The sequence below is a fragment of the Bombus affinis genome, chromosome 5, assembly GCF_024516045.1.
Source record: "Bombus affinis isolate iyBomAffi1 chromosome 5, iyBomAffi1.2, whole genome shotgun sequence".
NCBI lineage: Eukaryota > Metazoa > Arthropoda > Insecta > Hymenoptera > Apidae > Bombus > Bombus affinis.
This window is the reverse complement of record NC_066348.1, coordinates 6,464,894-6,478,010: the sequence shown is the minus strand read 5'-3', so window position 1 is coordinate 6,478,010 and position 13,117 is coordinate 6,464,894. Positions and strand designations below refer to the sequence as shown.

The 13,117-nt window shown below is 41.7% G+C and overlaps 1 protein-coding gene and 1 long non-coding RNA gene across 2 annotated transcripts in view; one reads left to right on the top strand and one right to left on the bottom strand.

The window, feature by feature from the left end:
• The first annotated feature begins 701 nt into the window (after nt 1–701).
• LOC126916664 (uncharacterized) lies at nt 702–1,166 on the top strand. Its single transcript, XR_007710685.1, has 2 exons — nt 702–969; nt 1,009–1,166. It is a non-coding gene; the product is annotated as an uncharacterized LOC126916664 (long non-coding RNA).
• A 5,723-nt stretch (nt 1,167–6,889) lies between these two features.
• The window catches only part of LOC126916658 (protein Tob1-like), a 115,277-nt gene continuing 109,049 nt past the window's right edge, over nt 6,890–13,117 (bottom strand). The window contains exon 5 of the mRNA XM_050722678.1: nt 6,890–13,071. Within this exon, the coding sequence (XP_050578635.1) occupies nt 12,441–13,071 (631 nt within the window). The 3' untranslated portion in view covers nt 6,890–12,440. The remainder of the gene's footprint in view (nt 13,072–13,117) is intronic.

Below are 13,117 nucleotides of genomic sequence, written 5' to 3'. Positions count from 1 at the left end.
CAACTAATTATCTCAAAATATACTTCACTAAAATCTTACATTTTCTCGTCTTTGTCTCTCAAGAATAGAAAACTGGCTTGGTATTTTTTTTTTCTTCATAGAACGTAATGCTTTTATTCGAAAAACCATTGAGCTAAAGATCGATCTTAAAGCGTGTTACAGCAAAATACGATCATCTTTCGTTATCGTCATCGATTTTTCAAACGAATATTAGGAACAAACATCGGCTTAATTCGCGAGAAAAAACGCACACTCGATTATCAAGCGATACGTCGACTCGAAGCACGTCGTTGTCATAGATCGTTTTGAACACGTGACTGACCGGAAGCACTGTCGAAATCCCCTGGCTCGTTCCGGTTTCCGACGACAATCGTGCGCGTTCGCTCGCTCAACTAATAGAAACTCGACAACATTGAACTATATCGAGAATTATCGCCTAGACTACAAAATTCCAACAACTAATTGGGCGCCTCCTATCGAAGAAACTAATGTGTACTAATACCAGGCGCCCTCCCCTTGACCTCATCGACGCCATCCTGGATCTTCTCCCTTCGATCGTTTTTTATTTTTTTTTTCTTTTTATAATAAAGAGATCTGCCACGAAACTGCCCCCTCTCGGTCGGGTTAATTGTCTATTTATTCCTGGGCAGAGTACCAATTGTTTCTGTCGTCCATTCCAATCGATAATTAAAATATTGTCGACTGAACCTCTTCCTATTAAACTTTATAAAACAGTAACAAACTTTAACTTAATAATATTTTAATATTCTATCGAAGTCAATAACTGAAACGTCCTTGAGCGAATATTCTTGCATTGAACATCGTAAGATAGTGGAATATGGAATATCATGAAATCTTATTGAAAATCTAAAATAAATTTCAGCAAAATGTATCTATGGATCTAATATCAAATTTGCAAGTTTCTGCACGAAGTTCACTCTTCTTAAAATTGTCATAAAAATCTGTAGTGTCGCTGTTTTACTGAGAAAAATAGCTTGATAAATCAAGTCAGCAATGCTTTTTATAACGAAACAATATCCAGAGATTCTAAAAGTGCAGAGATATTTTATTTTATTCCAAAACTAAAGTTCACCAGAGGATTGGACTCTGCCCAAAATTGGCGAGAGAGAGAGAGAGAGAGAGAGAGAGAGAGAGAGAGAGAGAGAGAGAGAGAGTCGCGGCACGAGCTGCAATTCAAATCGATTAATGGAGGTCCGAGCGACATGGGCGGGGATTCGATCCAGGAAGCGAGATTGATCGGCACCACCCTCGTCCGCCGTATTTGCACGAGAAACTATATGTAAGAAAGAACACTCTCTCGCGGAAAACGAAAAGTTTCCTCCATTACCGCATGCACGCTCGCATATACGCTCATGCAGGCAAACAATCAGGAAACGTTCTCTCTTATTCTTTCCGCCATTTCCTCTTCGCCTTATTAAACCCATTCGCTCGTTCTTGTACGCGTGAAACGAAATTTTCTTGAAACTTTTCACGACGGATCTCCGCAGCCAAGTACAAGGAAAGCCACTGAACGATGGAGACACGAAACAACATCGCGAAATTAACAGCGCACCTTCGATCGTTCGAATCGATAAATAATGACACACGTTGATCGATCTACATTGATCGAGGAGGGTGATCGTTTTCCTGCGAAAAGTCGCCATTTGTAATGTAATGTATAATTTTTGGCGACTTTTAAACGCGTGTGAAGCTCGATCGAAGCTTTCGTAAAAGAATCTGCGATCTAATTTCTCGTTTTTTTTTTCTAGGATTCCATGAACATCGAGCTTGCCCGGAATCGACGGTGTATTTTTTTCTATAAAATTATAAAACATCTGGATCCGTTTTCATCATTTTTTCGTTCGTTTCACCTCCTCGATCCTTTGCTGATTTTCTTTCGAAGCGTTCACCACCCTCGACCGCTGTTCGTGCTCCACGAATTCGTGTCTCGGCCGGAAGCGCATGTCGCTTCCGTTCGCCAAGCGGCTCTAGCGCGCGATGTCCTTAATTAATAAAATGAACAGCACGCCGCTGCTTCTCTGGGCTTTACTAAATACGACTAAACTGGTTGTTGCGAGGTTTCCACTGCTGTCGCATAAGTCGCATAAGTTCTCTTTGGAAGCGATCGCGCTACGTCTTTCTCGTTTCTTTGTTATTTTCTTAAAAATGTCTTTTTCTTTTCTTTTGTTTTAAAGAAAAGAAACACGTGGCTGCGCGCCGGTGTTTCGATGGACGTGCGACAAAAGAGTGGCATTTATACGGAAACAAGGTCGACGAATGCGGTACAATATCTAAAAAATTGATAGCAGTAGAGTAGCAATAATATTAATAAGAATAATCATTTTTATATAAGAGTAATAAGAATAACGAGATAATAGTAGTAGTAATAGTAGTAATAAACAAAGCATTTGACAAGCTGCAGAATACAATACAAAGGTACAAATAATAGGGAACAAAAATCCATTATCATTATTCTCGGGACATTGGTCGTGTCACGAAATTAACATAAACAATATGTATTTTGTGAGATTGTGTGTATGTCTGTGTGTCTGTGTTCACGAACAGGCTGCATACAGGCGCATTGTATCAACGCACGCGTCTTTTACGCTTTTTCTCTTAACGTTTTAAACGAACAGCATCTTTCCTGGCGTCCCTCTCGATCAACGAAAGGACGATTTTTCCTACTTTTTTTTTTATCAACGATCGATTTAAATATCGTCAGTGTTTTATCAATGCGTCACGAGCTTTTTCGTATTCTTTCTCTCTTTTACACATACTCTCCCTCTCTCTCTCTCTCTTTCTCTCTCTCTCTCTCTCTCTCTCTCTCTCTCACGCTTTCACCGTGTTTCCTACATGACACTCTTCCATTTCGTTTGCTTTCCAAACATTTCAAGCAATCACTCAGAATTGTTCTGCCCACAATTTTATTCCCTTTCCCTTTCCACCTGTTCTTCCATTCGTCCTTTCTCTCTTTCTCTTCGTACGCACAAACACTGTTCCGCTTTTTGTGTCGTATGCTTCGATATTTATATATATGTATATATATATATATATAAAAATACAAAAAATAATTTACAAAATGATATTATAAGTATATTACACGCGAGTTTCATTTTTATCTCACACTTGTCTATTTTTTGGTTTTCCCTTCCCACCTTCGTTCGATCACGTCCCTAGATTTCAGCCGGTGTGTTACTTGTCGATAGTTCGTGTCTTCTATGCGTATGTGTACGTGTATGTACGTGTATGTTAGTATGTGTAACGTGTACTTTCATCCCTCTCTTCTTTCCTCCTGTATTTTGTTCCGAAAGTCACTAACTTTTTCTCTCTTCCTTCTGAAAGAACGGTTCGAAAACGCTCGAAAAATTTCGAGAAACGCTTCTGTCAATTCTTTCTCTCTCACGCATCCATTTCATCCTTCTCAACCTGATGTTTAATTCAGAACAAGCAACACGCCGAAAACTCTGATTCTCTTCTTCTCTCTCTCTCTCTCTCTCTCTCTCTTTTATCTCGTTCCCATTTTTTTTTCTTAGATTTTTCGTTTTTTTATTTTGCTCTTTTGGTTTATCTCCTCGTTAAACAAAATATAATGTAGCAGTGTATGTATATGTATATAATATATATATGTATATATAATCGATATTTTCTCATATAAGTATGTATAATGCTCTATACATATATATTTATACTTTTATATATATGCACGTGTCCTCTATTTGTATACATATATATATCTACATATATATATGTATATATATATGTATTTGTATATTAATAACGCATTTGTGGGATTCGTAAAGAGATATAGAAAACAAATCTGTTACAACAGAATAAATTATCGTAGTTGTATCAAACCACTGTATTATTAACAAAAATATATATATGTATATATATAGCAGTATGTAATATATTATTTGGAGGAGCGAAGCACGCTGGTATAATCAAATATATCATACAAAAAAAAGGACAAAAAGAAACAACAATAACAAACTATCAAAAAGAAAAATAAAAGATTAAAATAAACGATAAGAGAACAAAAAGAAAAAAAGAAAGTGATTCGTGAAAAGAGTCACCTTAAAAACTAAGAATATTCGCGGACGTCGCCGATCGTTTCGCGAAATCGTTGAACAATATCATTGTTCTAACAAACGACCTTTGTCAACGATCAGCATCGTGCGCGCGATCGATAGATCCACCATAGATAGATCTTTAAATCGATGCAACGGTAAGAAAAAAAGTGTTCATGTATATAAATATATATATATATATAAATACATATATACATATATTTATATATATATATATTTATATATATACATATTTATAGCTTACATAATGCACACGTAGTAAAGGTAAAACGGTTTTCGTACAAAAATAAAGGAACAAAATCTAAAGCCAACAGAAAATACATCTCAATTACAATAATTCTATATATAATCAATATTAATAATAATAATAATAATAATAATAGTAATAAAAAAAGGATAAGAAGTAGTATAAAGGAAACAGCGGTAGCGGTTGAAAAAGGTACCTATATACAGATATACATATATAGGCGCACAGTGTCTCGCTGTTTGTCTCGCTTGCAGACATCCTCGTGTTCACCCACTTGCACCATTTATTCTTTCTCTCTGTTTCTCTCTCTCTCTCTCACACGCATACATTTTCATGCACATTCGTACGTACACATATCATTAAATCGTCTCTCGTTCTTCCATTCGATACGAGTGATAACAAGTGTAACACGTCCATAAAAAAGTGGTAAAACGACGATACGATGGAAAGAACATAGGCGCGCACATATGTAAACCGCCAGCGAACAGAACGAAAAGGAAAACGCGTCGCGTTACGCAAGGGGTTGAGAAACAAGGGATCTGCACCTGAACCGAGAACCGAGAAATTTTCTCGCGTGGTCCTCAGCCACCGGAAATTTCGTTTCACCGCGTTGATCTTTCGTTTCTTCGCATACTCTGGTTATGCGGTGCTTCGAACGATCGTCGATGCACCGTTCGCGACTAAATTCATCGAAAATTCACGCGATTCGCATCCTTTTATTCGCACACGACGCATACACATGTGTATTCTATCTTTCTCTCATTTCACGCTCTCATCTGTCATTATTCTCACACTATTATCTCCTCTTTCTTCTTGTTTCTTTTTTTTTTTTTCATTTTATCCGGCCTCTCTGCCGCTTGTTTCATCCCTCTCTTGCTACGTACGAAACGATGAAGACCGGGGCCTGGGGTGGGGCTTCGGAGAAGGGGCATTTCGTAACAGTTACATTTAGGATGCACTTACACGAGTAACATAGTTGCTTGTTTTTTTGGTTTTTCTTTACCGTTTCGACACCGAGAGTGTGACTTGGGTGGGGTACAAAAAGGTTTCTTCCATTCTCTCGTTCCTCGTAAATCTCTTCCTGCCCGGAGGGCGTAGCTTTAGAGTCAACATGGCGCGTCGCCCTCCGGTCCCGCAATCGAGGGTTGATCCGTCCATTTCCGGTTCTCCACGAATGTCCAAACGATATTTTCTTCTACATCGATTGAGTCTTACTTCCTTGTTTAGCTCTCGTGTTTGGTAGGTATAGGTATGTTTTCGTTACCGGGTCAGGTGCGACCCCGTGCAGAACCGGTAATCGACGGGTCAGCCCTCTTCGCCACGCTGTAATCGAGGTACAGCTCTACGCGGTATGTGTGTGTATATATAATATATATATAATATATATAATATATAATTATATGTATATAGTTTACATTCAGCAAGTAGTTAAAGTATTGAAAAATATATATGTAATTAATTACAAATCTAATGATCATCCTCTTGTTAATTCATTACTTGGTAGAATAATCGATAGGTTTTTTTTTTTTTGGGTCTTTCTTTGTGTTACTCTGTGTGCATGTGTGTGTAAGTGTGGGTCTGTGTTTCTGTGTATATGCTCGTGGGTGTATGTGTATGTGTATGTTCATGTGTGTATGTGTGTGTGTGTGTGTATGTGCGTGTGCGCGTGTTGTAGCTTCGAGTGTGTCCGATACACAAAACGCATATTTAATATTGTTTTCTTCCATTCAGCTTTTCGTTTTGCTCTACTCTCGCTGTTTTAGCATGAAACGGCTTTCTCTTTTCAACTGTGTCTGGAGATCGTACCACGTTTGCTCACTTCCGCACTGACACGCGTGTGCTAGGCGCCACTGCTGTTCACATCGTTCTCTCTCGCTGTGTGTGTTATTATTCTCCTTTTGTTACTTTTTCCTTTTTTCTCTTTTTTATATCTAGCTTTCGACAGAGAAGAAAAGTCAGAACGAATCGATGATATACCGTTTCGAGTTGCTTTGAATTTTTTTCTGTTCCACTTTTTTCTATTTTTCTCTTTTTTTTTTTGAGTGATCCTTTTTTTTTTTAATTACGCGTGTCAGAGCCACGCACAATTTTCCTATTTTCTTTCTCTCCTTCCGTGTCTCCTCTAGCCAACCTTCCATCGCTTCTCCACTCTATAAATGTATGAATATATATTATATCTAATATTGCAGTGTTCGGTTATCGCTATGACATTAGTTACGTTACCACGATTACTTGTTTCTCCATTTACGGTTAAAAAGACAATATCAATCGCTATAGTTTATAGACACATGATACTTTAAAGAGACAGATTTACCGTTTGTTACGTCTCTCTCGCTCGCGCTCGCTCTCTCGCTCTCTCTCGTTACTTCGTGTTATTAATTAATAGTTTACTTTTTTTTATTCTTTTTCGTTTACTTCTTGTGTGTCGTGTACCCGAGTTGCTTCGAACGGTTATTCAGCTGTGTCCTGTGTGTGTACGTGTGTATGTTACGTGTCTGTGTGCGTGTGTGTATGTGTGTATGTACGTATTTTTAACCTTAACCACTCGTCGTCATTATTTTTTTTTTCTTTTTTTTTTGTTAACGAATACATCCATTACAGATTATGGAAAACTATGCATAATTTTTTTTTTTTTGTTTCCTTGCTTACAAAGTGTTTCATTACAATCGTATTGTAATCGTATAATACTATATGTTTATCTTTTGTGTATCTCAATGTATGCTCTATATCAATATCCCGTTCTTTTCTCTGCCCTTCTCTTCCTCCTCCCTCTCTACTCATTTTCTTTCACATATCGCGCGTCACATTAACCGTTCCATCTCTCCATTCGTCCGCCGTTTCGATTCAGTATCTCTCTCTCTCTCTCTCTCTCTTTCTCACTCCCTTCCGATTCGTTCTTTTTTCCTTTTTTTTTTTTTGGTTTTACTAGAAGAGTATACATCGTGTACGTGTGTTTGATTCTTCGCTGAGCTGAGCCTCTCGTCTCAAGCCGAGATCCGCATTTGATTCGCAACTTATTGCAACGCTTGCTTCAACGCCTTTCCTACCCTTTTAAATCCTTCTCGCCATTCCACTCTCCTTCTTTTGATCGTTGAAAAGGGATCGCGACGCCCCGAGACGCAAAGATCGACGACCAAAAAGCGCGACGAATTTGTCTCTCTGGGATCTCCTTTCTTCGGTCGAATCGAGGATATTCTCGCGGGTTTCATGGTGAACCCAATTCGTTCGATTACAAAGATTAGAAAAATAATCGGCGCGAGAAGCTCTCTGCGGTTATCTCTGCGCGTCTCGAGGCTAAATCGTCGATCCATCGATCCTCACGTTCCATCAAAGTTGTTTCTCTCCGCGGAAAATCAACGATCCACATAGTAATCGGACCTACAATTAGATCCGAATACGAAGATGACTTGCGTCTTCCGCAACGAACCAAACCTCGAAAATGGCGATTCTCCACTTCTCTTCCACCTCTTCATTCTTTCAATTGATTTCTCTCGCTCGTTCTCTCTTGCTCTCTCCAATCTTTCTCTCTTTAACAATAGCAGGTACTAGCATAGCTACCACAGTCGTACGTATCGTTAATAGTTACAATTAAGTTTAGATATTACTAAAGGGTACTGATCTCCCGCCTTATCCTCTCACGCCTCTGTTCCCCGCGCTTTCTCGCCCCCTCTTTACCCTTGTTAGTTCCGCGGTTAAAAACTTGTTTTTAGCACCCCTCGCGTGGCCGGAAACCTGCCGACTCGCTCGCCATTTCCATCTTTCGTTCGATATTTCCTCAAATCCCAAAATTTCCAATTGTTCCTAACGCGAAGCTTCAATTTAGCTTCGATCTTGTCATCGATCCTTTTTTGTACATCTTTCCTAGATCTTCAGAGTGACGTGTTACTGAGAAAGAACCACGACTCTTCGATGACACACGTTATCTATCGAAGAATTCTTTTTCGCTCTTGGGAAATCTTGTGTGATTCTCGATGTAACACGCGACTCGAGTGTTAGAGCATCGGATGAAGGTGAACGAAGGCATCGATTCGTTTTCAGAGCCGGTCGATCGCTACGATATTCGGTCCAAGACGGAACGACCGCGGTACAGGAAGCTGCTGCTTAGCGTCGGTCATACAAAACTGGCTATATAAAAATTCGTACGAAAGAACGATGAAAGTTACGCCTAAAAATTATGCTACTTATACACTTACACGATACAAAGTCACGCTAAGGTTTCGAAACTAGTCTAAGAGAGGACTCGGTTGGACCGAGCTGATCGACCAACGCAAACGTCATCTATCCTCCATCGTTTTATGCTGTTAAGAAAAAAAAAGAAAGAGTAAAAAACAGCACACGAGCTAGTCGACAATCTCTGGCCGCGCGTATTCCGTACGTTTGTCCCACGACGACAAGATTAAACACTTTTTAATACTTTTAGCACCTAGTGCCCGGCCCGCGGCTCGCGACACCTCCGCCATCGTTGCTGTCGTGCTTTTTCTACGCTGCTCGACGGACGAGAACGACCATGACCCGATCTGACAAGCGATCGAATAAGAAGAAATTATGATTCATCAGGTTAATCTCGAACGCTGACTTTTGGGTCTGTAGTTTGCGGTCTTGCGTTAAGCTATTGGACATTTTTTGAAACTTCTTCGCTAGACTTGTTTTATACTGTATGATTTTAGGTGTCTTACCGATCAAATGATTTGATACTGTCACTGTCCGTTTTTAAATATTTTAGATTATTTATACAAGTGGAATGATGATTTCACAGTGCCATAAATATGGTTTTTATTGAGTAATCAACTTATCTTCTACTGGACGTTTTTAGTTATCTCAGATGGTTTGTAAGAGTAGAAGGTCGATTAATCAACTTGTCTTATGCTGGACGCTTTTCGATATTTCAAATGGCTTGTAGAAATAGAGCAGTGATTTCGAGATATTATTTGCTTGTTGAATATGGAATAATCGATTTGCCTTATACTGTGCGTCTTTGCATATCTCAGATTGGTTTGTAGTAAGTACTTCTACTTATTCATTATGCTGTTCAGCCAGCTAAAAGTATTATTAATTTTCTTTGAATCGAATAATCAATTTGCCTTCTACATTTAGATATCCAAAAACAGAATTGAAATAATTTCATACATGATCGATCTCTTAAAGATAAACGTACAAAACAGTCTAGCCATGCTTCCTCAATCGCTAGATTTGATCAACTTTTCTCGGTAAACTTATTCGTCAAACAGACAATATAGCGATTTAAAAAGGTGCGAAATCTATCATACATCGATGAAAACAGTGACTATCCTCGAAAATTGAACTTGTCCCGTATAACGCTCATCGCAAAGAGTCCGCAAGCGTATGAACGCCTGAGGTGTGTTCGGGGTCACGAGCACGGTCGTGGCACGGCCGTCGAGGACAGTAACAGTGGCCTTTAATAACGTAATCACCTAATTAATCTCGCGAACGCGAACCGGCTGGTTGCTCGCTGCTCCAACCCCTTCACCGCCGTGGCTTTGTTTCCCTTCCGATGCGTCCTTTGTCCTCGATCTTCCAACATCGTCAAACCGGAGGCGACTAACGGAAGTTTGAATAATCGTTTTGCCTCCGCCAGTAGGATCGATATAAGGTATATATATATATATATCATATGAATCGAAGGAGAGCCAGAAGCTCGATAGCAGTGGAATTAAGAAAGTTTACGAAAGTTTACAGACGTTTGCTGATGTATCGCGAAGTTTGCCCACGATCGGATGATGTTGTTCCGTTTCGAGAATCTCAGCGATGTCCGGTTGAAAGTCATAGTTGCATAGGATGGGGGAGAGGACGTCACGTTGAAAGGAAATCGCGCCCGGAGAGATTAAACTCGGGACCGGAAGCGGTACGGTTTCATAAGCGGGGCAGCGACGCAACGCGGCCATATTCCCGTTCGTGCGAACACGCCGCCACTCTCTATCTCTTTTTCCCTTTCTACCTCTTCCGCTCTCTTCTCTTTCTTTTGCTTTTTTCACTTTTTTTTCTTCTCCTACGCTCTACTGCATTTATTATAAAAATAAAATGTAAAATCGTACCGAGGACGAGTTCTCCGAACGGTATTGGAACTGCGAGCACCATCTGCGTCTCGATCGAGAAAGAATCCCACGGCAGCCGTCTTCGCGTTCTTCGTCGCATTTTAAACCGCTTCTAACAACTTTCCTCTTCGTCTTCCTTTTGTCCTTCTTCTTTTTCTCTATTTGCTCGTTCGCGTATATTTTCTGTTCGATCGTTCTTCGGATCGAACAAGAGGAATAAACGGGAAATGCGTGTACGACTACGACCGAGGGTGTTCGTTCGTCGATAGTTCGACAGAGCGGATACAGGCCATCCCTATACCGTTTCGCGACAACCCGCGAAGTGAGTGCATATTTTGAATATAATACATAGGCTCTACAGATATATTCAATATCAATTCTCCGACTATACCAGTGAAAAAATAAATTATTACACGTTGGTAATATCTGTGTGTACGTGTTGGTGAAGTCGTGCGCGATATTAAGTGTCCGCACACCCCGCCCTCCTGTGTCTTTTGCACGGACGCGTGATGCACGCGTGTGTGTATTCTGTGTCTCTGTGTAATATGTGTGTATGCGATCGTGAGTGTCGCCAGCACGCCACCAGCCAGGCGGGGCGTTCCGTGTGGTTGAATGTAGACGTTATGTGTTGTGTAAGTGTGTAGATCGCCAGGTAAAATGTTTCGGGATTGAGTGTGTCCATTGCGTGTGAATCTGGCCCGTGTGAAATTTTACGCACGCTGTTGCACGTTTCTGTGTATGTGTGTGTGTGTCTCTTGGCTCTTTCGCTGTCCCAGGTGTGGACGCTTGGCGCATCGTTCGACATTTTATATTTTTCTCTTTCTTTTTCTCTACCTCTCTGAAACCCCGAACAAAAATCACGAATTGGTCTCTCTGTGTGATCTATATAGAGTTACGTGTACATTCTGTTCTCGACAATTTTATTTTTCCAGCTTCTTTCAAAATGGCCTGCCCAGTAGATTAAACGAGACACACAGGGAGCAGCCATTCATCGAACGGGCGCCCAGCGCCATCTCAATCGGGGTCCATGGTGTCTGTATTGTTGTTTTACAGTTACAGAATATTAGATACACGCGGTTTTCTATTACGTTAATCGGTTGCGAAGTTCGCGTTCGCGAGTCCCATCGCTTCGAACAGTCCCTCCTCCTCTTCGTTCCTTCACCATTCTTCTCCTATGAACGTCTTGCACGCACGCCTCAGCACACAGGCGCACCGAATTCGAATCCCTCTATACACGCTCTATATAATCTCACTCTCACTCTCTCACACGTTCTCTCTTTCCTTTCTCTCTCTCTTTCTCTCTCTTTCGCACTCTCCCGCTTTCGTTCTCTCGTTCTCATTATCCCTCTATCACGCGAATAGTCTCGTCGCCTTGACCCGCGCGCGCGTCGACCCGGTGCCTCTTCCGCAGTGCTGATTGCGTCCTTTCTGCCGAAGGTATCTCTTTTCTTCCGCTCCCTGTCTCCCTGCCTTAATCTACACGTTGTTCATACATATACTATTGGCTGTCCATCGTACGAGAGAGTATCACTTAAGAATCCTCTCTCGGCCATCCGGAATAGGATCGAATGAGAAAACTGGAGTCGATGAGTTTTGGATGCTTCCTTGATGAAAAATTCATCACCGTCAGAGTATCACGACGAAGATGTTTAAGAAGACCAATCCGTTAAGGATTTGGCTATGTAGAGGTAACATGGCGGCTTCCGGTCGGATGCTCCTTTTGCCAGAGAGAGACAGAGTGGGAACTATTTAGTGGGTGAGCAGGAATCTCGACGGCATCGTCCGCTGCGTGCGCGAGAAGCCTTCCAATCAGATGGTGCAAGCGAAATCGGGTTTGTATATGTGTGTTAGGGTTACGGAACCTAGATTCTGGACGACGTCTCGACGCATGAGGGAGAGACTGGAACGTTGTCATGATGACCAGGAACGGTTACAATCGACCCGGTCTCTCAGACGATCCTCCGGCTGTCCTCCTGCCTGTCCGGCGAAGCAACAGAGGAGCAGGCGCGAATCGAATCGCGCCAGTCGCTCGGTCTTCACTCGCGCGGGGTATTAGTTAGCTACGAGGAGATGCTGGTATTGGCTGGCCGGATACGGCGCCACGGAGCCGAGGCCAAAGTTGTTCAGACCCTCGACAAGCGCTGTTTTATCCTGTTGCTGGCCAGAACCGTTCACGTTGCTATTCGTCGCGGCTGAGCCAACCGGGCCGAGATTGCCGGCGCTCTGCGAGTTCCCATTGCTGCCTGCAGCGTTGCTGGTTCCGTTCACGCTGCCACCGTAGAACTGGTGGCCAGCGATCGTCGTTGGATCGAGGTAAGATGACGGGAAGTTCACGCCTGTGTATAGATCAGCGGAGAGGTAACCACCGTGGCTGGACGAATCGAAGATGTTGCGATGAGGAAACTGAGGATGATACGCGGCTGGACCGTGCTGGAAGAAATACGCGCTTGGATCTGCGTGTTGTTGACCGGCACCAGTCACTAAGCTTCCTGGTGACAGGCTGCGACTCCGAGGAGAGCTCTGCGACACTGGCAAGCCACCAGTAGCAGCCTGCTGCTGTTGTTGCTGTTGTTGTTGCTGTTGTTGCTGTTGCTGTTGGTGCTGTTGGTGATGATGATGATGATGGATCTGTTGCTGCATGGCACGTTGCTTGATGTAATTCGAGAACTCGGTGGGGGACATTCTGAAATTATACGATTACACATAGTTCAGTTGTACGATCGGTAGGT